Source organism: Corticium candelabrum, chromosome 1 (assembly GCF_963422355.1).
Source record: "Corticium candelabrum chromosome 1, ooCorCand1.1, whole genome shotgun sequence".
NCBI classification, from domain to species: Eukaryota; Metazoa; Porifera; class Homoscleromorpha; order Homosclerophorida; family Plakinidae; genus Corticium; species Corticium candelabrum.
Genome location: NC_085085.1, coordinates 9218675 through 9244872, shown reverse-complemented (window position 1 = coordinate 9244872; position 26198 = coordinate 9218675). Strand labels below are relative to the sequence as shown.

Here is a 26198-nt window from a genome sequence, read left to right as displayed (position 1 = left end):
AACACGTGCACAAAGGTGTGATGCCTGACTTCCCTAGTGGATCTATTTTAGTCGTTGGAGATGGAGATCTGTCGTATTCAACGGCTCTTGCAGCTGCCATTCAAGACAACGCTGGGATCAACCTCGATGTCTATCTTACAGCTACTACGTTGGATTCATTAGAAATCGTCAAGAAACGCTACAAACGAGCAGAAGAAAATATTAGAAATTTGTCATTAATGCGTAACACTTTCGTCTATTTTGGAGTAGATGCTCGATTTCTTGAAACGTTCAGATTTGAGAAAGCTACAAAATTTGATTTTATTGTATTCAATTTTCCTCATCCAGGAGGGAAAAACTGTATGGCAACCAACAGGAAATTACTCTCAGATTTCTTTTGGAGTGCTGGGAAGGTTTTGTCTGATGATGGCGAAATTTGGGTGACATTGTGTGATGGGCAAGGAGGGACACCAGCTGATAGGAAGAAACGAGAGTGGCAAAATAGCTGGCAAGTGGTGGCGATGGCAACCAGAGCGAATATGATCCTCACTCGAGTTTTAGAGTTTGATTCTCAAAATTACATTGGGTATAGAAGTACGGGACATCGAGGTTTCGATCGCGGATTTGCAAATTCGGGTGCCCTCACTCATGTGTTTATTAGAGCTCATGAGACAGTTGAAGGTCACATGGCTCGGTGGCTATCTATTTTATCACTCACCGAGAGTATTGAGCTAGACTGTCCATGGCATCAAGACGATGTACTATGGTCATATATTGATTCTACATTTTTGAAGACATATAGTGTTATTCCCTGTGATTTAATGCTTGTGTTACGAGCCAACCATCCAGTTGCCATTCTTTATGAAAGATTAAGACGTCGGCTAATGATCAGGCACAGTATGGATACTATTACTGGTGATTGGATTGACGGTCAAAAGTACTGGTCTGTATCACTGAAGTCGTGTGTTGTTCACAGAGAATGTGTGGTTGGAACTGGAATTGAAAATCAACCTGTCGTGTTTGCCATTCATGGAGCATTTTGTGTTCAAAAAGCTGAGTCTGAAACAACAGAAAAGCTACGCCTAGTGCTGAGTGATGCAATTGGACTCCTAGGTGACATTTACCAGACATATTGGATTTCTGACTGTGTGGACAGCCATCTTATTTGGAGACTTCTATTGATTAAAGAATCAACAAGTTACGAGATTTGTGCACTACGCAATCAACACTGTTTCTCAGGCAAAGATGGGACAGACTCGTTTTCATTCTCTGTATCTCTAAGCTGTCTAGCTGTTGTGTTGTTTGACATCGCAGATGCTAGATTGCTTTGGTCTTCTGATTCCCGGTTTTTCAAGCAATTTGAAGTCTGTTCAAACTGCATGGATTGCAGACCGTTTGTTGCTCGTCCAGTCAGCATCTACTCGTGTTCGTATCAACATGATGTTGGGTTTTGGACGATGGTGGCAATAAATGATCTCCAGCTAAGCAGAGTTATTCGTTCAGTTACTGGAGACGTAGTTACATCGGTTACACTAATTAACGCTTTTCGAAAAGATAACAAGACTGGACTGTGCTATCGGATAGTTTATCAATCAAATGACAAAGCGATTTCACGTGTTGAAGTAGACAAATTACAAACTGATGTCAGAGAAGTTATTGTCAGTGAGTTTGGAGTAGAACTAAGATAGCTTGAATGGCTATTGCGTTTTTATTGGGCTAGCTGTTACGTAGTGCAATGGCTTGCTGTCATAGTGCAATTTGTACATAACTTGATATGCAGTTCAGTTGTTCAGTGTGTGTGTGTGTGTGTGTGTGTGTGTGTGTGTGTGTGTGTGTGTGTGTGTGCCTTTCTTTGTGTTTGTTTGTGTATGTTTGTGTGTTGTGTCTCTGTGTGTAAAATTATTGGAAAAAGGCGGAGTCTGTACATTGTGCAAGTCCCATATCCGGGACGCTTCTCACCGGACGTTACGCAATCAGAGGTATTCACTTGCGTGGTGTCTGTTTTGTAAGTTGGTTTCTTCATCTTTTGCCTCAGACCAAACTAGAGGGTTTTAGAAGGAACAGAGAAACCCATTTTCTATCATCCCAAGTAAGTTCGCAATTGCTCGCGTCTTGACTTTGTTGTTTCACTGTCGTCGTTTTCCTTTCAAGTTCCCTCTTGTTGTGTCTTCTCTCTAGACTGTTCCAATCCCTTCCCATTGTTTAACTCTACGAAGGCAGTCAAAATAGCATCAGCAGGCGTTTCTTCGAGTAGTCATCGTGCGGAGAGAGCCGCTGCAACAGCAGCTGCCTTGGTTGGGACGTCGGCGGCGCTGTCACAACTACCAGCGACATCACAAGGAAGAGGCAGCGTCAAACAGCGATGGATTCCACCCAGTGCACTGATCACTAGTAACGCAGAACGTGCAGAATTGGTCTTCAGACGTGTGCGCGGGTATGGCATTAGCATAGAGAATGAGGTAGTGATAACAAGAACCGTCTGAAGGTAAATTAATTAGGTAACAGGAAAATGATTATGAGCTATCAAGTGTCTGTTAAGTAAGTTAAATAGACATTTTGAAGCTTATGCGGTTGTTTTGAAAGGACAGGCATGAAAGCTGTATGGTTAATTAACCCTTTTTTCACACGCAGTTTGGAAGAAGTGTTCTGGGAAATGAAAATTGTAGACCTTAGCACTTTCTGTGAACAACATCACACATATCTACTTGCAGACTGTGGAAATAGTCAAACTACTTGATTTATTGCATTTGTGACTCTCATTTAAGTGGCAGTAATTTGTTTGTGACCAGTGTAATAGTAAAAGTTAAAATAATTTAGTAGTTGTAGTTTTAAGCTTTGAGAAAAGTCTAAGCACTAGTGGAAAAAGTAAGAAGAGTCAATTTATTAAGGCTATGAAAGATCTAATCAAGATCAGTAATTAAAGAGGAATGCTATTGAAATGCATGTTTTGAGAATAGGTATGGTAAGTTGGTGGTAGCTTCATTATGAATTATGCAATATGTACCTGAAGTTTCAACATGGTGAGTGTGTGCATGGTACAAACAGTGGAGAGGTACATGCTTTATCAGGAATTACTTTGTTACTTCCAGCCTTTTTCAGATCTAGGTTCTTAGCTAGCAAATCTAACTGTTATGGAACCTTCAGTGAATCTGGATGTCTCTTCACCAGTCAAGACTACAGAGAATTTTTTTATTCGTCATATACTCATGACCCCAGATGTCTAGCTTTCCATGCAGTGATGTCATGTCACTACAGGATGAGATTTTAGTTTCCATAAGTCATTTTGTAGCCTTTTGGCGTGTAGCTATGTTATTTGGGCTGTGTGTAGTATGACAAGGTACTAAAAAATGTAGTGTAGTAATTGTTGTTTTAGTTGTATTGACTAAGTAGTGATCATTTTACTAAATTAGTCACATCTAGAATTGTCTCAGTTCTGATACTGTCAGGTAGTCTCTCCTGGTGCTTGTACATTATGGAGAAAAGACACCATGGACTGGTTGATCTCTTGTTCATTTTGAATTTTCTTGATTTGCTTTTAGAATTTTGAACAAACTGACACCAGAGAAGTTTGACAGACTCACCTCTGCACTACTAGGAGTTGGACTTGACAGCAAGCACTTGTTGAAGGGGGTTATCATATTGATTTTTGAGAAGGCAGTCGACGAACACAAGTTTGGGGCTCTATATGCTCAGCTGTGTGTTAGAATCGATGAAGATGGTCCTAATTTTGAAGAGCCTGGAAGTGCTACTTCTGTCAGTGTTTTTTGATTGTTTTTTATATACTATGTTAGTTATTACCAATTGTCTCTTAGACTTTTCGTAAGCTGTTGCTTAGCAAGTGTCAGGAAGAGTTTGAAAACAGATCAAAGGCCATGGCAGGTGGTAAATGCTATTAATTTTTTAGTTGACTAACTTGGCATTATGTCAGAGCATCTTTCAGTTGCTGTAATTATTTGGTATTGGCAATTTTTGTTACCTTGTAAACAAAAGTAGTAGCTTTGTGTGTCTGAATGCGTTTGTGCTTGTTTTGGGTTGTTTATTTATGTTGGTTTCCTTTTTGAGACTACTTTTGTATTTTTGCTCAGCATTTGCTAAGAAAGATGGACTTACACCCGAAGAGGAAGAGGATCAACGTCTTTCAAAGCGCAAGATGCTGGGAAATATTCAGTTTATTGGCGAACTGGGCAAGTGTGGCATGCTTCATGAATCAGTGTTACACAAATGCGTCCAGCAGGTATGTCATGTTATCTGCTAAGTGTACAGTCAGTAAGTAATGTCTTGGTGAGATGGCCTTAAGATCGGTGCCCATCTTTTATTTTTGTTGTGATTTGTCTATTTCTAATTGTTGACTATGTCAATTGAAGTCAACAGCGCTTCTACCAAGTTGTATTGTGTTGGTGGTGGCTGTTTCTTTGAAATTGTATTAATGGTGTGGCTAGTTAACACTCTTTTGGGTAGGACACTAATTCCAGCAATTGGATGTGTTCTGTATGCTCCTACACGCAGACCATGAATGGTTAACTTAAGACACAATGTCTTTGAAATGCCTGATTAGCAGCAGCCCAGCACCACCATATGTTGCACATGGTACCACGGTAGTGACAACTAAAAAATTTAGGCTGTTTTTAATGAATTACAAGATTTATCAATGGCCATGAGGCAATAGAGAGATGATTAACAGCATATCATGTTTTGATCCCATGCACAAGGACAACGTGAACTATTTTTGACAAGACATACCAGCTGTCTGGTGGCCATATTGTCTTTTGGCAGCTGTGGAACTTAGGTCTTAATTTGTCTGACTACTAGTAGGCTTACGGCACACAAGCATCTTCACATACTGCACACTGCTGTTATAGGACCTCTTTTGAGCTATAGAGTGGGCCCCGTTCCTCGGACACTATTATATTCTGGATGCATGTTCTTAGTTATCCGTTTTTGAACGCAGTCCCTACCACATCATAAATGTAGGTATCCAAGTTGTAATTGAGCACACCAAAAGAGAGCATTTACCTCTTCTCTGCTTAGAGTGAGATTAAAAACTGTGCGGAGCCTTGCATACCCAATCATCGGACAAACGCATTGTTTACCGGACAGTAGAGTTTAAATTGCACACACACACACACACACACACACACACACACACACACACACACACACACACACACACACACACACACACACACACCCTTTAGCCTAGTTACTTGTATATCGCTAATCAAGAACTCTTTACCTACAAATCGTTTGTTACCCTGCTTGTCAGCCAAGATCGGTATGAGTTACAGTGCAGTCAAATGCCTGTGGTAACGGCTCCAATCATCAGACACCCATTTCTTGCCTTCTTACCTTCTCAGCAACAGCTGTAGGTTTCAAATGACTACAGTTGACTAAATTCAATTATCTGAAACGCTGCAGAACGCAGAACGCTCGCCTAGAGTGCTTGACAGCAATTTTGACTCGTTTCTCCTACAACTACTCCCCCCACTAGGACGTGTAGAAAGCTGTCACTTGAACGAACTAGCCGTTCAACAAAGAAGACGACAACTGAAACTAATGAGAGGGCACCAAGTGCTAAGACTCTCTTTTACCCTTTGCAAAGAAAGTTGCTGCATAGCATTGACAAGGACTTGACGTAACCTAATTCAACTTTACCTAGGAGAAGCAGGGGCGAAGGTTCCAGCTGCTCTGATAGTAAACAAAGTTCCTGCGTTCGGTACAACTGGTTGTCTCAATGATGACATGCTGCACGTCGTGATGGTGCAAAGTCAGGGCAATGGTAGATATCAAACTGAGATAGAAACACTTGCACACGTCCTATTCAGAGCCAAGTAACAATTTAGGGGGCTTAAAAGGAAAGCACGGCTGTTCCTGTGCAAGTTGGGAGAATGTGCTCACCGCAAAGCTCGAACATGGATGACGTGAATCTCCTGCTTCATCCGTGTGCATGAAGCCTTTGCAGTTGTGCTGCAAGACACTCAGGAGTTTAAATTCTTACGCTGGGAAGACTAGACATTACCAGAGGAATAGTAAATGCCAACAGAGTGAGCTTGTCGGCAGAGAATATTCAGCAATTTCCGTTAATAACCGTTGCTGAGTCAAATAAAGGTCAAATGAATTGGGGCCCATACAATATTTCCTTCCAACTCTCTCTCATGACTTTATTACCACAGACTGCTGCTGCAAAGAAATAACGACTGTTCAACGAAAGGGGTGGTACCTCAACTCAATAGCATGCGCTATCTGTCCTGGAGAGTAGCAAATGGAGACAGTGATAGTGTTGTTGTGTTAGCTAGTCACCTCTAAACCTATCTCAGGTGCGAAGTTACAGAATTGCCTTTACGGTTTATAAGGGAGGTCATGTCCGATGAATGATGGTGGTGTCCAATGAACGGGGTCACTGAGAAGGATCATGTTTACCGTCCTAGCATAACCGTTTCAAGCCTTTGGAAGTCCCACATCTGGAATCACAGTCTTTACTTATCCTCCTTAGTGTGGGCTTCGATAGAGCTCAATCTTACTTCGTTTAGTTCTTGCACGGCTGTCCGATGATTGATGGTGTCCGATAACAGGGGCGGCACTCTAGTACATGTACCCTACTTGTGCTCACCACAGAATTGCACTCTTCATACACAAGTTAAACTTTGGTAACTTTTTCTATCTTCACAACTTATTTGAGGACACTAGTTCATATCGTATGAAGAGTGCAATTCTGTGGTGAGCACAAGTAGGGTACACGTACCAGACCTTAATTTTTAGGAGCGTGTCGCACTCGTGCTCCTTTGCACTCCTTAATTCATTGTAGAATTGGAGTGCATTTTGTAGCGCTCCTCAGGTTATTTGGGCGACTTATGTCTAAATCTGCAGCTCGCGGTCAACTAGAGCCTTGTACCAGACTCTCTAACTGTCATGGTTGTGTTATTTCTGTGTTTGAACTGCTATGCCCGGCAGATCTGAAAAAGAGCCACAAACGTAAAACTTGCTACTTTCATGAGTTGGAATGTTAACAATTATTTTGGCTTTGAAACTAGGAGAGAAGACGGTTGCGAGCTGGTTGTCAAGGTATTGTGTAAGATCTGCTCTAAGTGTTGTGAGAAAATTTACACGAGATTACCTTTGAGAGGGAAAGCAAAACGTTACGGCTCCAAGTTTGTCAGTGGTATCGACTTCATGACGAAATACACTGTTACACGCCATCTTGGATCTTTAGTCTTTGGTAAGACTAGCGTAGGCTTCCTATTTCTTATTATCAGAGCAAACCATCCGATTTGGACTGAAACAGAACGTCATGGGATTGTTCAAACGGCGCTTGACAGCTACATGAAGAATCGAAGGAAGATGAAATTGAGTGTTGGACTGGAAACTCTTTGTTTCAATCATGGCAGTCTGGTGCCTTCTTCCAAGACCTCACGTTTGGACCTCGATCCCAATCCATCTGATTCAGAGGCAGTAACAACTGGTGACTCTGACGTAGAAACTCTTGATCCTTTCTGTGACATAGACACAGATTAGGATGGCTATATCTAATTAATTAGTGCACAAGTCACGGTAACCTATTGCATGTAGTAATTTTACTAAAGTGTAGCACATGTAGCAGTAGCTGTGTCTATGTAATCGGAATCGGAATCACCAAAGTTTTAGTATAGCGTTTGATTGTTGTCATTGGATGTGTGACTCGGAGTGACATCACACTCCTTAAACAATCCAGGAGAACGATTTGTCACTCTCCTCTGATTTTCAAATGTGAAGGTCTGATGTACTATAGCTCAAATGAGGTTGTGTCACAGCAGTGTAGGTTATATTACTGACGGCATAAAATTATGTTTGTCACTGGTCACTTACAGTATATTCTAACTTGTTGAAACAAGTTTACTTGAGTAGTAGAGGTTACATTTGTTGTAAACAGCCAATTGTGTCATTTGCAGTTGTTGGAAAAGAAACGCCGTGAAACAGTGGCTGATATGTCCGAAGATGTGGAGTGTCTTTGTTCACTGATAAAAACGTGTGGTCCATGTTTAGACTCTCCAAAAGCTAAGGTGTCTCAATACATCTAATTTTAAGGTTGTGTTTACAGTAATTTGCTTTTCACAAATGACAGGGCTTGATGAATCAGTACTTCGAGCGAATGAAGGCAATTAGTGCTAGCTCTGACTTGCCCAAACGAATGTGCTTCATGTTAGAAGAGATTGTCCAGCTTAGAGCAAGGAAGGTTAGTAGATCTGCTGATGATGTATTGTACCTATGATGTATTAGATGCTGTGCTCATCCTTTGTAGGGTACACACTTAATTTAATATTTATCGCAGCACTCTCAGGCTTTACAACAATGCATTTAGTTGATTATAGATGCATGACCCGTGTTTGTAGGGGCAGAGTAGTGTTCTGAAGCCTCTGTCTGAGTCTGTGTGGACACGTCACATGCAATCTTTGTTGTATGGTCTTGGATGTGCTGAATGAATTCAAATCTTACTCTTCTCGCTTTTTCAGTACAAATCGACACACTCCCTGTGTAGCACTTTGTCCAGGAAACATGTAGGTTGGATTCGATGCAATTGCAATCAGAATTTGGAGAGAAGCGCAAGCGCTAGAAGAGTAGCTTCAATCGGCAAGAAATCTTTAGTCGCTCAAACGTCGACGACACTTACAGTCTACGCAGACTGGTGTCGTTGTGTGTCGAATGAACTGGAGGGTGTAGCATTTGCATCATCAAGAAATGTTTCGTGGTGGTTGACCCCTTGAGAGGGGACCCTGTGCATATTTTTATGCAAACCTTTCTCTGCATGTACCGAGTGTGACTGTCGATTCGGTTGTGAAGGACAAAATTCAAAAGACCTGGCTATGTAACATGAACGAACACACACACAAACACACACACACACACACACACACACACACACACACACACACACACACACACACACACACACACACACACTTACAATAACAACAACAATGACAACAACATCACTGCCAACACCATAAAGACTGTAAGTTGTTTGCTAATTGTGTAACGATTTATCTAATATGTTTTAGTGGAAACCTCGGCCAGCAGCAAAGGATCAAAAACCCGAGTTACTCCAGGATGTCAGATCAGTGAAAGATATGAAAGATCAGACTCAACCTTATTCTTTTTCAGTTCCTGGTTTATCACAGCCAAAGGCAAACGTTCAGAGTGGTAGGAAGTCTACATCCAGACATCAACGCAAACAGCGACCTGGAGGCACTGGCAGCTGTGGAGATAGTCCATCCCAGCAGCGGGAAATATCACCAAAGACATATTCATTTCAACTGCAGCAGAGCAAGACATCCATTGATACAAGCCAACATCAGCATTCTGACACAAGACTTGGTATTCGATGGAATGAACACTTACATCCAAGCGTTCAATGGTCAGGTAAAAGATAAGCTATTTGAGTTGATACAGTGCCTGTTATTGCATTCATGAAAATGTGCACTTTGCTAGCTGCTCAGATGCCATTCTCTACGTACCCTTATGGGCACGGGGCTCCCGGTGTGATGTCTCAGTCAATGTCAAATCAGCAACCTGTACTTGTAATCTTGTCTCTAGTCATTAGTTCAGGATTTAATAGACTTGGTGGCTGTAGGGTGTGGTTAATGCCATGCTTCAGCGGCAGGCAGCTGTGGTTATCCAAGAAAAATCAAAGTCAAACAAGAACGTCAACAAGAAAGTATCGAAGCAGGAGTTTACTAAGATGCTGGTATATTGAAAATAATGCTGTCGAAGAGTACTGATAGTCATCAACAAGCGTATATGTATTTCTTTGCAGGACATTGTCTGTGATAAGTGTAGTAATGGAAGTGACAACAATGAACTCATTCAGTTGGTCAAGTCTTCACACTCTCACAGGTTTGGTCATGTACAGTAATAGAATCGAACTTAAAGCAGCTGTTACTGCTACTGTGAATTATTGCTTGTGAGGCACAAAAATTCAATCTGTGTGCAGCAGACACAGAAACAATAGACAATTTAGAGATTATAGTTTGCATATTATAATTAGATGCCACATTCATTGTAGTTTTTGGTTAAACATTTGAAGTATCAGTGTCATATGATCTATGATCTATGGTACTGTTTTCAAGCTGAGGCCTCTTCTGGAGCTTTCATTAGACTGGGCACTTTCTGAAGGGAAAATTCTGTAGGCATTTTACACATGAAGTGGAAAACAAATTCAAGAACAGGGAATTCATTTTTCTTCTCCCAGGAGGTTGTGTTTTTTATCAGCGTGGTTTTATGTTTGTTTGTTTGATTGCTTGTTTATAGACAGGATTACTCGAAAATGTGGATGGAAAAAATTAAAGAAATTTGACAGGATAGTAGAAATTTGATACAGGAACAATTGATTAGCTTTTAAAATTAATCCGAATCAGGATCCATTTTTAGAGGAGGCTCGGGTAGAACGTTTTAACAAAAATGTGAGATGATATCCAATTTGCTTCTCCACACCCATACCATCTGTGTGAACTGTGAATGATAACGACTCGTAGTGAATTGCAATCAATCACTAGGGAACCATCATGAGTTTGAATCAATTGTGGTAACTCAAAGTGACTTGATAGGTGAGTTTATCAGTTGGTCTCAGCAAATGTGTGGATGTATTTGATGAAATTTGGCAAGATGATAACACTTTGATAGAAGAACAATTGATTAGTTGCGACAATTCATTCGATTTCATAGAAATTATATGTGTACATACTAAGGTGAACACTAGAGGAGGTAGAAAGCTAGCTTGCATTAAAGGCACGCCCATTGGTAAATTTTGGTCTTTTCTAGACTTTCTTGGCTTTTTTCGATGGTGCTATATGTCTGGATATTCTCTAAATGATCAGTGATAAGAGCTGCTTTTGTACATTGATGTTTACAGGTGGACATATGCTGCCAGTTGTTTGTTGTTCCGTCTTGTCATGGTTGCAGGACCTTTGTTGTCTATACAACACTTGTAGAATGATGTTTTGGGGCTTATCCCATGTGTTTGGTGAGTAGGGACCACAACTCTACGCTTTGCGTGTGCTTCCTGTGTACAGCAGAGCTTCATTGATAACGACCTCAAGGCAGTCAAAGCATAACCGTAATCAGACATCTCCAACTGGTTGTACACCTCACTTAGAGTACACCCTACTCTAACTCTAGGAGGATTCTGAAATCATCTAATATTCACACTTTCTACACTGTACTTGCAAAGCAGTCATCTACGTGGTACTAGGAGAATACGACTTTCACGTCTTCTGCTTGACTTATTCTAAGTTACATAAGTACCTCGATATCGAACGAAATCTTAGAGGAGTCATTACTCCATCATGTATTTATGGTTGAATGACTTTGTTGAATGACTTTTTATTGACTTTGACTTCATCAGCACTCAGCCACACTAGCAAATTGTTGGATAAGATAGTGAGATGGTCTGATGAAGCACAAAAAGCAGCCATTACTGCTGTTCGGGAGTGGAGAGATAAAGATAGTGAATGCTGTAGACATAGTCCAGGAGCAGACTTAGTAAGGCTGAAATGCAACCCAACATCCATTTACCTTTCTGTGATTTTGTGGTTATTGCGTTCAGTGTAATTGTATCCTAACATCACAAACTGGATTAGGTGTCGAAGCTCATACTGGTTTTTCAGTGTTGGGTGATAGCACGATATCTATATCACCTTTTGACAATATTTTTGAGGGCTTAGTCGATTTTGCAAGTGCAACACAATATATTATGCTAAGTTTGTGTGGGTATCCGAGGGTCTCTCGCATGTTTTACACGTGAACGTCCTGAAGCACATGTAAACAGCCATGTCCACGGTGTGTTTACTAGGTGCTTGCCCTGAATCAATGCCAGTGTCATGATCTTGATGCAAAAGCAAATGTGACATCGCTAGTCTGGCACTACTTGGGGTTGGAAGCAATGAAGACTGCAAGCCCAAAACAACTGACACAACGATATATCACGCTTGCCATAGGAAAGTCTCTTGCAAGAACAGCAGTACATGCAACATGGTAGACCATTTACGTTATCACCATTCAGCTGCATGACTACAGCAAGATCAAGGAAGGGAAAGCGCCATCAAAAGAAAGGTCTTGGTGATGTGACTTAACCAACGAAGTTTTCCACTGCTGTCAAAGTTAGCTAAAAATACTTATCTTCAGAGCAGCTGTTCAACACTTCAGGGAATGTTGTCACTCCTACAGTGGTACGCAAAAGTAAGCGAACCCCTCGTAAAATCAAGCTTTTTCTAAATTCCTGACAGTTAAAAGATATTAGAGCCCCGTAATGTAGCCTGTGCAAATTGCTGACATCTATGCCTTTGCTGAAGGTAGAACTCAACTCTCATAATTAGTTTGTAGAAGAAAACTCAAATTCATCAAAAGTAGTTCTTTGCAAGAGTATGTGAACCCTTTCATTAGTACTTAGTTATTCCACCTTTTGCTTCAATAACAGCAAGCAAACGGTGTTGGTATGCTTCAACAAGGCGTTGACACCTCTCTGGTGAAATTTTTCCCCACTCTTCAACAATATACAACTTCAACTCTTTCAAATTCTTTGGAGAGCGCTTGTGGACTGCTTTCTTCAGATCTCGCCAAAGCATTTCTATTGGATTTAAGTCTGGACTCTGACTAGGCCACTCTAAAACAGTGTACGAGTGTTCTTGAAACCACGAACGGGTTGAACGACTGGTATGTTTTGGATCATTGTCTTGCTGGAATATCCAGTTTGGCTCTAGACCAAGATGACGGACGGATGGAGCAACATTGTCGGCCAAAATCTTTTGATATTGAGTAGAATTCATGCGGCCTTGAACGAATTCTACTTTTCCTGTGTCAGACGCTGCAAAGCAATCCCAAAGAATAACGCTTCCTCCACCGTGCTTGACTGTGGGGACAGCGTTCTTTTCGTCAAAGGCCGTATTCTTTTTTTGCCACACGTAACGAACGTCGTTGTGGCTGAACAGCTCAATTTTTGTTTCATCTGTCCAAACAACTTTCTTCCAAAATGCATTCTCTTTGTCGACATGAGCTTTGGCAAAAGTCAAACGCATTTTGCGATGTTTTGGTGACAGCAGTGGCTTTCTTCTTGCTACTCGGCCATGCAATCCTTCCCTGTTCAGTGCACGACAGACTGTGCTTTGATGCACTTCGACTCCTGCGTCCTTCAAAGACTTTTGCACATCATCTGCTGACGTTCGTGGATTGTTTGTGACATCTCGGAGGACTTTTTGCAAGGTACGACCCGACAGCTTTCTCGGACGGCCGGACCGAGGAAGTGATTTTGTTGTATTCAAAGCTTTCCATTTGTACACTATTTGCCGCACCGTCGACTGGTGAATTGAAAGGCGTCTTCCGATTTTCTTGTAACCTTCTCCAAGCTTGTGAAACTTGACGACTCGTTTTCGCAGATCTTCGGAAAGCTCTTTCTTGCACGCCATTAACGAGACTCAAAAATACTTCAGAGTTGCAACTTACGCGCTTCTAGCATTAAGCATTTATGTAGTGCAAACTCGCCACTAAAAATGTGGGAGAAACCTCACTAAAACAGCTTAAAACTGCCGGTATTTGAAGCGCTGAGAAGAGTTTTGCCAAGGGTTCATATACTTTTGCCATGCACACGTTGTGATTAACTTGGTTTCTCCTTTACGAAAACAGTTATTTCAACTTTGAGCAAGGCATAGTTGTCAGTAATATGCACAGGCTACATTACGGGGCTCTAATATCTTTTAACGGTTAGGAATTTAGAAAAACCTTGATTTTACAAGGGGTTCACTTACTTTTGCTTATCACTGTAGATGTAACTGACTGAAAGCGGATATGGTAAACATGTTAGTGTTTTGCCCAGAAACCTCTAGCCTAACTGTAAGTAAGAGTTATAAATGTGAGATAATGAGCATCTTTTCATGATTAATAGAGTCATTGTGAGGACACTGAGTTGCAATATATCGTGATATCATTGACTGGCTGACCAAAAATATATTGTGGGTGAAGTTTTTCTGATATCGCCAACATTAGTTTCTGGGTTACTGTGAATAGGCACGATGGATTTTTGGCTGAAGAAAATGAGGCCCTGCTCTACCTAATGGCATGCCCAGGCTTTTCATCATGGTTTTCTAAGTGGTCTTCTAGTCATCATTGGCTAACCTTAACCTATAGAATGAGTTAGATGTTTTTGGTCGTTGTGTTGTAAATGTCAAGGTGGTGTACAAATTTACATGTTTTGTTACAAGAGTTGTACAGTAGCGAGGGGGAGATCCTTCGAGGGTTCATTACCCCCAAAAAGTTATGGGCGTGGTTGCTCATCTATTTTATAGTCTAATAGAGTGATTTTATGTCGATAATTATACAGTACTGAAATGATACGTTGTTAGTTTGTAAATTTATACGTCTAGACATATACAGTTAATTTTGAACAAGTTAATATTAATAATGAATGCTTCCCCAAATTTGCTCTGGCTATGTTGCTGAGTTGTAGTCATACACTCTTACTCTTTTTTGTGTTAATACAGTGAAAAATGAAATATTCTTACTGTTTAGCAGCCATACACATCAGAACAAAGCAGCTTTTCTTTCTTATCTCTTTGTTTCATTGTGCTCTTGATGTTTAAGTATACAGTTCACTTTCCAAGTAGATTATCATTTGCTAAATTTTGATGGTAGCAACTTGCAGCAGTATCACCAACTGATGCTTCTAAGCTTGCTTAGATGACATAGTATAAAAGAAGAATGTTGTGCAGGAATACTGCTGTGCGGTTTGATGGCCAGGAAATGTGACTGACTATCTTGCGTCGTTTGTTGCAAATTCGGCTGATACTTCAACGTCTTCCATTAGGGCATTGTCACTTTTTGTGATGTTTTGTGGTAGTTTTTATCGTCTCTGAATTGGAAGACTCCCTTTTCTTTCTTGTCCTTTCGCCGAAAGTAGTTGAGGATTGACATTGCCGGAAGACAGTCTACAATACTTGCAAATAGGGAATGTGCTTGTGCAAAGTTTGCAAGTCATCATACGTAAAGATCAGGACACTTGAAGTGACAGCTTTAGAGCTCTTCTAGAAAAATTTATTGCCAACAAGTTTCCAGCCTTGTATACAAGGAATCTTGCAAGCATTAAATGACCAGTGTCTGTGGTGATATTGTAGTGTTAATATGTTGATGTAAATAGTCACAGCCCATTGTTTTGTGTTTGATCTTGTGATATCATATGCTATATTAGTCGAATTTTGTAGTTATATGGATATTCTGGTGTCAAGACTACTTACTGCGTCTCTTGATTGTGAAGGTGAGTGCAATGACATCTCTTGTAACTCGACTTAATTTAACTTGTCTGTTTACAGCTACGATGACTGCAGAGTTGTTGGTGTTGAACTTGCTTAAAGAAGGACTCCTTAGTGAGGAGAAATTCATTGAGGTATCGTCAGTGCAGAGGTTCAGTCTATGTCAACTACTGTAAATATATTGTTAGTTATGAGAGCACTCATTGTGTTTTGCATAGCATTATATCTGATCTTTGTATTGATTCAAAAGTAGTGTAACAGTTACCGTAATTTTGCAGCAGCCACAGTCTCATTGCAGTTTGTGGGTCAGAGTTACAGAAATTTGTAGTGTGCCTGAATTATGCTTTAGTATCTGAGACTCTAAACCTTTAATTAAGCATAGTTCTATTCACAAGTTTTGACCTCGTTTCAGCTTTTTATAAATAATGTTACAGTTGTATTGCAAATCATCTCAGAAACGTGTGTGTGTTGGTGTGTATGTCCACACGCACGCATCTTGCAAGTGGATGTGCATTCATGGTATTGCCACTTTAGAGGAAAGTTTGGATTTTTGATGACATGGCATGAATTGTTATAAACAACAGATGGGAAGGGTTGACTAATCAGGACAAGTGATTTTTGCTTTAGAAGAAACATGAGAAACACTGGGCCTTGGTGGGGTAACAGCTAATGTATAATGCAAACGATTCTTAGATCTCAGTTGCACTGCACATGTGACTTTCTTTAGTGGTGATTATGTACTGCATACTGCATTTTAGGGATGTGAGGGAACTGTTGAGGCTATATTGGCTACTAGCAGTAAAGACAAGATCAATGATGGCCAGCTTCTTGTCACTGTTGCAGCAAAATCAATTGCAAAGGTATTTTCTGTTTCGTTTGCACCACTGATTGGATGTGAGTTCGGCTTGCTGTAGGGTAATGTTGGTCTAAAGTCTGTGGCAACATTGTTTAAAGATGGTCGTCTTCATCCTCAGTTCTTATCAGTTCTTATGAAATTGAAAGAAGTTCATGGTGAGAAGTGGTTGCAGCAGCAGTTTGATGATGTCAAGCTCAAAATGTATCAAGTGTTTCCAGGTAGTCATTGCCAGAAGTCAAGACTTATTTTTGAGTGTTAGTATATGATATTGTATTGCATTGGTGTGTGTGTGTGTCTGTGTGTCTGTGTGTCTGTGTGTCTGTGTGTCTGTGTGTCTGTGTGTCTGTGTGTCTGTGTGTGTGTGTGTGTGTGTGTGTGTGTGTGTGTGTGTGTGTGTGTGTGTGTGTGTGTGTGTGTGTGTGTGTGTGTGCTCTCAAGTTATTACTAACCTAGTGAAATACCATCACTGCATCTCATTACTACAGTGTAGTGTGATGTGCCTTTCTGCAACACTTAGCTAACACTAACTAGAGACACTAAACAATATTTTCGTCTCATTGACGCTCGGGAGAACATGTTATGAAGAGAGCATTAGGCTGGTCTGTGCGTGGTGGGCGTGTTTTTTATTTTTATTAGGACAGTGCCCCGTTAAGTTGTACTTCCATTGATGTATATTTGTCTTTATGGTCAAGTGCTTATCTGTTTTATAGACAGTCTTCATAGTGATCATGACATGCTGCAGGAATTGGAAGACAGGGTGACAATTACGTCTTGTGTTATAACAATCACTAGGATTTTCTTTCATGTGATTGTTTTATAGGGTCTCGCTTTTCTCTGTCCAATGGTGACAGTAAAGTGTAAACTGCTTGATGTGATGACAACAGAAGGATCAGAGACAGTATTGACATGGATTTTGGTATAACCAGTTATCATATCAGAAAGGTTGGGATAGAAGCATGTCTTCTGTAGTGTCACGTCAATGAATTCATTCAGAGAACACCTGCTTTTGTTGAAGTTTTGGGAGCTTGGTTGGTTTGCATGTGATTGTGCGAGTTTGAGAGCAGGAGTGTGCTTATTGACGTCTGGTTGTAGTGTTTGGAAAGTGGTTACGGGTGAGGCTGGCAAGTTAGTTGATGATGATGATGAGCAGAAGAAAGCTGTTGTGCGGACAGAGAAGTCTCAGATAGAGAAATGGAAGGTATGGGATGTGCTTATGTGTTGTCTTACTGTCACAGTATGAAGTCAGTCTTGCGTTTCCGATTTGTCTATTAGCCGTTATTGGTGAAATTCACGCAACAAGACACGAAACTGCAGGTTTGAAACGATATTTTGCTGTATCGTTCTTTTCTGTATTGTATCTTTTCACTCAACTACTATGTCAACCATACAATATTGTGGCTAGTGGGCTGAGTATGGTTGTTTGGTGCGTATGTTTCACGTAGAGGGATATCATGTTGTAGCTCATGGTTGCTACATGGTAACTGCAGGCGTAAGATTGCATATTGAAATGCTAACTGGACGAGCTATTTTACAGTCACTCACGGACTTCTTGAATATGGCTATTGTGCAATCTGTCACGTACACATTGCCACATTGCCACATTGCATGAAGTCTCAGATAGCTTGTGGCATTTTCTGAGTTCTTAAGTCTGTATTACGTTTAAAACACTTCACAATGTGTATTGGTGTCTAAGCCAAACTGGGCAGCTTTATTCATGGATAATACGCATGATGAGTACTAATCTTAGTTTCGTTTATCGGGCTGTATTTGTGATCTGGACTTGGTTCACTCAACTATTGCAGATCTTGGTCACTCACTTTGTATCCTGTGAAATTATAGTATTTAGAAGTAGGGATACACAAGGTAGTGAAATCATTTAGAATAAGCATTGGGCACATTTCTGTGCCAGAGTCATTACTCAAACTAAATTAGATTTTTCAACCAAATTTACATTTACACTCATGTATATACTTATGTTTATGTAAAGTTGGGTCTATTTGTATAAGTTGTGCTTATCTGAATGCCACCACATTTAATTTTATGTTCCTTGTGTACCGCTTACATTACTTTTTACAACATAGTCGAAAGAAAAACGTGAAGTTATGAACTTACAATACCTGTTAGTGGGAGTACACCATGTACATCCAGGAACAGACTTTTATATCATGGCCAAATCACATGTTGAGTTTCTGCAGCTGTTGTGGTCTAACACTGATCATGTCATGGCAGTTTTAGAAGTTAATACACCGTGTCGTTCAACCAAACCTTTGAGAGACTTTCAACCATTCTAGAAGAGCAAGAGCAAGCTGACTAAGTAGTTGCATGCAGTTAACATGTCTCTGAGCCTGAGAGCTTTTGTGTTGCATGATGGTAATGCATGGTTTTGCGAGGTCATCTTATCTACAATAGTTAGTAAGACCATGATACTTTAGACTCATCATTTGACAAGTAGATGACGGTTACGTGGATGAAGTAAATCCAACTGAACAGTATGAAGGTAGCTGTTCAAGGTATAGCATTCCATTATAGCATTCCATGCTCAATTCCTGTTGACTAACATCAATGGTGAAAGTGTAGCATTCATTTGTATAGTGTAGCTCAACTGGACAGTAGATAATAATCAAGCATTGGCTGTCTATGCTCTGTTGTAAGCACACAACCTTCTCCAGATTGCAAATATGAGCAGTTCCAAAGATGATCAGACTCATACATTTTTCTGTTATCTCCTGATGCCCATATAGCAGCAGACTGTTTGTGGACTTGCTATTGATACCTAATGTGTGTTTACTTTGTTAATAAGTGTGGTTACTTTGATGCTGTTATTGCACTGTCACCTGTCTTTTCCAGGTTGCTTTGCTTCTCAGTCTTCAAGTTTTTTGTCACAACCTTGGCTTTCCAAGAGGTAAGCTCTGCCCTGTGATTTGATAGCAATGCTGCTAAACGTTTTTAATTAGGGCTGTTGTTACGAACATTCATGAATTTGTATGATTTGGACATTGTTGAAGAAGAAGCATATCTGAAGTGGAAAGACGACGTCTGTGATGATTACCCAGGGAAAGGGAAATCTCTTTTCCAGGTATGTTTGTATGACTACGGATTGCTAATGGACATATTACAACATGGCACTTATTGCATAGGTAAATAGTTGGCTGCACTGGTTGGAGACAGCAGCTGAAGAGAGCAGTTCAGATGGTGATGATGGTTGACACATGTTTCGCTTTTTTTGTCTCAGAATATCATTCTATTTGATTGTTGCTCACCATAGTAGTGTGCAAGAAATTTCTCTGGTATGAAAGGTTTTGATGCACTTTGATTTGCAGTTCTGAGCTACAATGTATTCATTACAGTGTCATCATTGATGGTAGAGGTGCATTGTGCGTTGTGTTCATGGCTTATTCTCCGTAAATTTCGAAGTTGTCTGAAACGCTGTAGACCTTGTCACACCTATAGTACTTAGTAAGTTTCAAACCTTTGGCTTGTTGAGACTGTACTGTGTGAAATGTCTCTTGGGCATTATTTTGGGTGGTTGTGGCTGTACTAAACAACACATGGATAATTGGCTATTCTGTGTGTTCTGAAGTAAGTACGCTGCAGTGGGATTAGCTGCATTGAGGGCGTTCACAAATTGCAAACAAAAATAATATATAGTTTGTGCACGTCCATGTATGTATCGTACGCATGTATGCATGCATGAAAGTCAAAAACCTTTCCTTTACAAATCTAACTGAGGTGGCAAAAAAGGTGGTAGTACGTGAAATTTGTAGTTATAAACTATCTTAATTAAACTTACAACTGATCCTGGCGAGGTGAGTTAATTGCTCAGTCTGGGAGTCAGGGACAGCTAGCAATGCAGGACCTTCACTAAATGTCGCCACTAAGGCCACTAGCTATTGACTTCAAAGTTCATTAACTTAATATGTATTCATATTGGCCACTCCAACTGCTAGCTACTATGTTTTCATAAGTGATTTAACGCACCGAAACTAAACACTTTCTATTCGACATCTATAAACTACTATATAACTCAGTAAACGGTTAGTGATCAGAAGAACCATGGCCAAAGAGATTGACCAGACCCATCGCCAATGAGAGGGTTTGACTATAAATTGATGTTGATGATGTCATCATTATGTCACACACAAGCATGCACACAACCACCCTGCATATGTATATTGCACGGAACGAGTTGATCTAGAAGTTGAGATCTTGACTCATTGAGTGAGAGATTGATTGAGCCCACTAAACCTCCCAGCCACATACAGGGCTGTTTCCAATATGACTTATAATTCTCCTGAGTGTTTAGAAATGTTGTGCATGTATGCACTTCACATGCAACCTGTGAACAGTGGTAGCTGCCTCTTGAGTACCACCTCTTCAACAGATTAATATATTGCATATTTCATTATATTCATACCTACATATTCTAAACAGTTTCTAAGCTGCCAAGAAAACATGAAAGTACCAGCTGATGCAGCATTCTCTTCAGCGATATCAGAGCTTGGGCAATTTTGGAGTTTTACTGGATTTGCCATAAGTCCAGACAAAGTCTGAGGTGTGAGTGCCTCTCCATCCGATCCTACAGTGGCAGGAAGGCTTGCAACTGCATCACAAAGATGCTGATAGAAAGGAGGTGGACTAGCAAAGTTGATTAGATTGTCACATAGATCTGCTCTAGATGGAAATCTTTGAGGAATTTTGCATAGTGAATTACACCATGATCCCACAAAGCAGCAGTGGAGATTTGCATCAAGGTTGTAATGCCAAAACCTCCCAATTTGATCTTAAGATATGCTTGTTTCCATGCCAACTCATCAAGTGTGCTCAACCCCAGTATTGACATGAATGTATCTCTTGATAGTTGGTCATGAATATGAGAAGCTTGATTTAGAACGAGGGGGCACACATCTTGCTAAATAATTCAGTGTAGGAACATGACATACCAAAGTAGGAGAAGTGCACTCTGAGGATCATTCAAGGTGAGCAATTAAGAACAGAGAACTTCGCCTGCAGCTGCTGTCTTGTTACATCTAGACTGGACGTAACAACCATTGCCAACAGGAACTCCAAGGATTTCAACACCAGAAGTTACTACAGGAACTGAAAGCTGTTTATATTACTCTCTTTGACTTCACTTGAAGCCTGTTGATAACTGGGAGTATAGACAAAGAATAGATAACTGACACAGATTTACCATTGAAGTACACAGCAATGGACTAGTGATGCCATACATTTGTTGGACATGAGCATGGACTTCAGGAAAGTGAGTTACCACCTCATTCAAAAGTTGTTGTCTTGGAGACACAATTGACAGACAGATAGGCAGACAGACAAACAGACAGACATCAACAACAGACAAAGACAAACACACAGACAGACAGACACATGCACAGACACACCGCTAAACACACAAACAGACAGGGAAGAATTACAGCTGAGAGAGATGTTGTTAGATTATGGGCCTCATGCAAACCATTGGTACTAGAGATCTTCGGTGGATGGAGATGGGCAGCTCGAAAATATCTGAATAGTCTGTCAGAATTGTATGAGGACAAAGAAATGAAAATCATGGCCGTCGTATTACAGAAATGCATCGTGCTATTGTAAACAAGACGAAGAGTATTGGACAATTTAATAGACATAACAATAATGACAGAGTTTACTTTTTCGAGGTGAAAGAGTTTTGTGGAACTGCAGCCAATCATATGATCAGCAACCTTTGTGAATTTCAATCATATCTATAAACTTAAGTTGTGGATGGTAAAAATATTCTAGGCATAGTAGACAATGCTCTGCTCTAAAACGTTTAAAAGCCGGGTCCATTTCAGAGCATTATTCACTGAACTACCATAACAACTGCTTGTCTTAATTGTCATCTTTTTGCTCTCAGCTCTCAGAGAAGTCAAGATCTCTACTAGTACACAAGTACATCAATTATGTCAATGTCCGCTCTACTTGCACTACTGAGAATAATCTTGACAGTGACTGAGACCTATTTTCAGCTCTCAGTCATCGTACAATGTCGACATCAACTTTCCAAGCCACCGATCTCTAACTGGGTTGCAATCTATTCCATTTAATTAAAAGTATAGATCCTACAATCACATCATGGCAACATGCACAGCTACCTCTAACTAATGCAATCTAAACCAGCAATCACATGTATATCTACGTACTGTCACTCACGCAAATTCACAAATGCGAAATACTGAAAAACTGTTCCTACAAATGCTTTTATTCTGGCAAATACTTCACATAAATGTTATCTACCCTCTATCCAGATGCATGTGAGTGTTCAACAGATGCGTTATGTGTCACCTCATGTCCATCAAGTTCTTTGAATGTTACCTTTCTCACAGCTTCACATAAGGAATCGTGTTTGACTGAGAAAATGAGTGGACAAAAGCAGGGGCAGGGGCACGAACCATCGTAATTATGGTATGCTGTCTCATGTAAACACGTCGACGCCATACTCCAACAGCAATCAGTATACCAAAGACAAGCACCACACCAATAACAATGACAAGCCTTTAATAATGACATAATTAATTGCTTATTAATGAATCAATGCGATAAAAGTATAGGTGCTCATACCATGCCCACCAAGCCAGTGTACTACAAGAACAACAGTAGCGAGAACCATTCGAGTATTCGCAACAGCAGTACGCACACCTTCACAAGTTGAGAGACAAGTACATTAATATTCTAATTCTGATTTGGTAAACAAATTTTAAAATGAGGCATCTTACTCGAGATACGTTTCGGTGAGGTAATCATAACAGTCGTCATAGGCACTCTGAAAGATAATAAAAGCAATGCTATTTGCAGTGTACTAATGTTTGACGTAATACAGGGTATCTGCAAATATCTATGTCCACACATTCCAGGCATTACAACAGTGACTGCAACCTGTAAACACTGTCCATGCAAGCACAAACGCACACGCACACACGCGCGCGCACACACGTGCACACACACACACACACACACACACCACCCCTCATTTCATAGGTAATTCCCTAACAAAGCACATCTACAGCAAAGAGGGCTCACATACGTATACATCAGCCAAACAACTCTTATATAGCTACACCAAAGACAAAGCCGCAATCTTAGATTATGACAGGCAATCATCAGCATGTGGTGCATTTGCAGTGGCGTAGGAATGGTGTCCAGGTTAGTGAGCCAAACCAAGTGTAGCTTCGTGTACCCAGGACGTCTGCGCACAAGTTTAGTTTTTGCACTGTTGTCTATTGAAGCTCCCCATTTTCTTCTCCTTGTAGCTCGTTGCCCGATGACCTAGCTATTTTATATGTAGTGGCCATAGGCTTGTGATTGAAAGGCATGGCCCCATGGTCCCTACGCTTATTATTTGTCTGTGCAAGCCACTTAAATTCGTCTTCCTAAACCCGTTTTCCCTACTCTAAAGAAGTACACTATACTTAGAAATCATACCCAAGCACGCACTCTAGAAAATTCTTAGTATTTGCTGTAGAACAGCAGTAGCAATGGCACTGCATATTAAAGTTCAGAAAGAAAAGAAAGAGCAAGAGAAAACAAGTATGAGTATTGTATTGTAGAAAGTGCTTTGTCTCTGTACTGCTAAATGGTCAACAGTTCATTGTTGGTCTGTTAATACATCTGCTACATCCACCCACATCCAACTACACTCTACAGTCACACTGTATAGTAAGCTCCCAGGTAGCACGATTTTATTAGGAAATTAACTGTTACCCAAAACAAGCGCAGTCTATGGCATCATATCATACTCTATTGAAAGGAAACAAACACAATTATTCTAATAACAACGTTAGACAATCCTACAGTACCATATATTTTCAAACTCCTTTTATCCTATCCAAGCAAGGATGTCTACAAAGTACTCGCTAAAACTGGTTACATGTAGTGCACAAATGGCAAAGAAAAATGTTTTGTCGCACATACAGTACAGTTTCTTAAATAACTGGAAATGTGTAGCTGCTTAGTCGCTAGTTTCCTGTTCATGGATTACCGAAACATGTTCGCATTTGCACAGTAGAATGGAAAAATGTTGTAATAGCATGGGAAACAAAATTGGAGATCATATGCAAGCAGTGGAAGAATTAACTTAGCAAAGTGTGCCACATATTACCAAATTCTATAAGATGCAATGTGTTAATTTGGCGTAGGGCGTAGTCATTTCTCAATTATTATTATAGGCAGTGCCCAGGACTGTAAGTCACCCAGATAGCCAAGTTTGAGTTACATTAGTAAATGTCTGGAGGTGACAAATACAGTGTACTGTAGTTCCAATGCAATAAAATGAAAAGCCTCCTAGAGATCAACAGAGTTGAGACATAAGACATTGCAATCTAGAATTTGCTGGTACGTGTCAGCAAGCTGCAACACAGGAAAAGTTCATCTTATCATCAAAACTAGAGACAAGTCGTTTTATGATAGCTGCTGGAGTAGCATGCATAAGTCTTCTGCAGCCATTCGATTCCCATTTCTACTGTATTAATTGTAAGTGTCTCAATAGCTCAGTAACAATATCTGGATCGCTACACACTACAACAGCTTTTGTACTTATTACTGTTATATTAGCCAAAACTTTCCATTTTGTAGTAAATCAATGTAGAAACACTCACAAACCACAGTTCTCATATGTCACATACGTACAGTACTTAGTTTCTGAAAGTTATAACTTGCCCCTACTATACCTACTTGCCTACACACACACACACACACACACACACACACACACACACACACACGCACGCACGCACGCACGCACGCACGCACGCACGCACGCACGCACGCACGCACGCACGCACACACTACAGTAGTACAGTTTGCATGCTTGAGGGTCATGCAGAGGTTGGGGCGTATTCTTCACACACCTCAAGAGTACTGGTATGGTTGTATCAGCCACATGTGCAGAACACCAAGGGGGTCACTACTGTCGGCTAGGGTAGGCGCTAGGCCCCACTTATTGAGGACATGGTTTGCTAAAATTATTATTGTATTTAATCTTAGGTCGTTTGAGAAACGAGCAGTCCTAAAACATCTTAGTTTTGACATGTTACGCCTTCTCTATGACGTCGCATGTTCAACTTTATTGAGCCCCTCACTTTTGAGACTCATGTGACACCCTTGACAACACTGCCGCTGCATGAACTCTAGGACAAGGGGCCACTGCACCTATGGCGACACTTGCTATGTATCTGCATGACAAGATATCTTTGCTTGCATACAAAAGAACTATAGTCTGCAACCGAATGGGTCAAGACAAGTAGGAGAATGAGTACATGCATGCTGCCGTCTGGATGATACAATATTCAGAAAGTTTGGGTAGTGGCTACTAACACAACCACAGAATACCTCAGCATTTACCACGCCCCGCGGGGGCTGCCTAGCTCCATCATTAATTAAACACAGGAACAGAAGGTGACGCCCTGCTAATTGAAAACCACAACAATGATAACCGGAAGATCGAGAGCTCCTTTCTTTGGCAAGCTACTAAAACTAGTATGCAAAAAATCCAGAGAAATCCAATTCTGAAACGCATGCACTGTAGGTGACAGCCACGACCAACGCGCACTTGCAGATAGCCTCCTCGTTCGAATTCAAGCTTTATCTAGTGCATGGGTCCCACATTGTGACAATCACAGACAGTAGAAGAGTATGGTTATCACTGACTGCATGCATAAGAGAGAATACAGCGTAAACCGCTCACCATGCCCAGTAAGACTATGAAAAACCAGTAGACATGTGCATGTACAATTGCGAGAGTGAGCATGCATCAGTGTAGAGTCTGAAGTCAACCTCAACACTTCCGGTTTCTTGTCGTGTCTCTTCCCATCGAGCGATTCTAGACTATCTACGTATATATATATACAGTACTTTCCAGCGATTGCACTCTAGTAAAGTGTAATTGTACCAACTTACGTGGACATGCCTACATCCCAGACTGCATGTTCTAGTCACAATTAAGTTACAATTCTCGCTTGTTTGTCTTACCACAGAGCAGAGTGACAAACACATCATGACTGCAACACCAAGCACTGTCGCCATCGTCCTACGCAAGCTGATAAGTGCGTGTTTATATCAACGCGCAACTATCG

The 26198-nt window shown here is 40.6% G+C and overlaps 3 protein-coding genes across 7 annotated transcripts; 2 read left to right on the top strand and 1 right to left on the bottom strand.

Annotated features, from left to right (window-relative positions):
• Window positions 1–20: 20 nt before the first annotated feature.
• LOC134194138 (uncharacterized) lies at window positions 21–3747 on the top strand. The gene is made up of 3 exons (XM_062663081.1): window positions 21–1641; window positions 2158–2413; window positions 3519–3747. The coding sequence occupies exons 1-3, from the start codon at window positions 21–23 to the stop codon at window positions 3745–3747; spliced, it is 2106 nt and encodes a 701-aa protein (XP_062519065.1).
• LOC134181750 (eukaryotic translation initiation factor 4 gamma 2-like) lies at window positions 1911–19462 on the top strand. Of its 5 annotated transcripts, XM_062650772.1 has the most exons (24): window positions 1940–1958; window positions 2015–2068; window positions 2158–2413; window positions 3519–3732; window positions 3792–3858; window positions 4065–4213; window positions 7902–8012; window positions 8075–8185; window positions 9009–9369; window positions 9439–9521; window positions 9581–9694; window positions 9764–9843; window positions 15195–15247; window positions 15303–15376; window positions 16001–16102; window positions 16157–16316; window positions 16809–16855; window positions 16919–17014; window positions 17068–17126; window positions 17191–17296; window positions 17371–17412; window positions 18946–19000; window positions 19053–19174; window positions 19236–19462. In XM_062650772.1, exons 5-24 carry the CDS (start codon window positions 3852–3854, stop codon window positions 19302–19304), a joined length of 2001 nt encoding a protein of 666 aa, XP_062506756.1. In that variant the 5' UTR covers window positions 1940–1958; window positions 2015–2068; window positions 2158–2413; window positions 3519–3732; window positions 3792–3851; the 3' UTR covers window positions 19305–19462. The 5 variants fall into 5 exon arrangements, with proteins under 5 accessions (XP_062505361.1, XP_062506073.1, XP_062508189.1 ...); XM_062649377.1 differs by having other exon boundaries at window positions 1911–2068; XM_062650089.1 differs by having other exon boundaries at window positions 1911–2068; window positions 2158–2464.
• A 2689-nt stretch (window positions 19463–22151) lies between these two features.
• On the bottom strand, window positions 22152–26170 carry LOC134182454 (uncharacterized). Its single transcript, XM_062649859.1, has 4 exons — window positions 26095–26170; window positions 22845–22891; window positions 22690–22767; window positions 22152–22623 (listed from the first exon to the last, which is right to left on the bottom strand). Exons 1-4 carry the CDS (start codon window positions 26146–26148, stop codon window positions 22449–22451), a joined length of 354 nt encoding a protein of 117 aa, XP_062505843.1. The 5' UTR covers window positions 26149–26170; the 3' UTR covers window positions 22152–22448.
• Window positions 26171–26198: the final 28 nt, after the last annotated feature.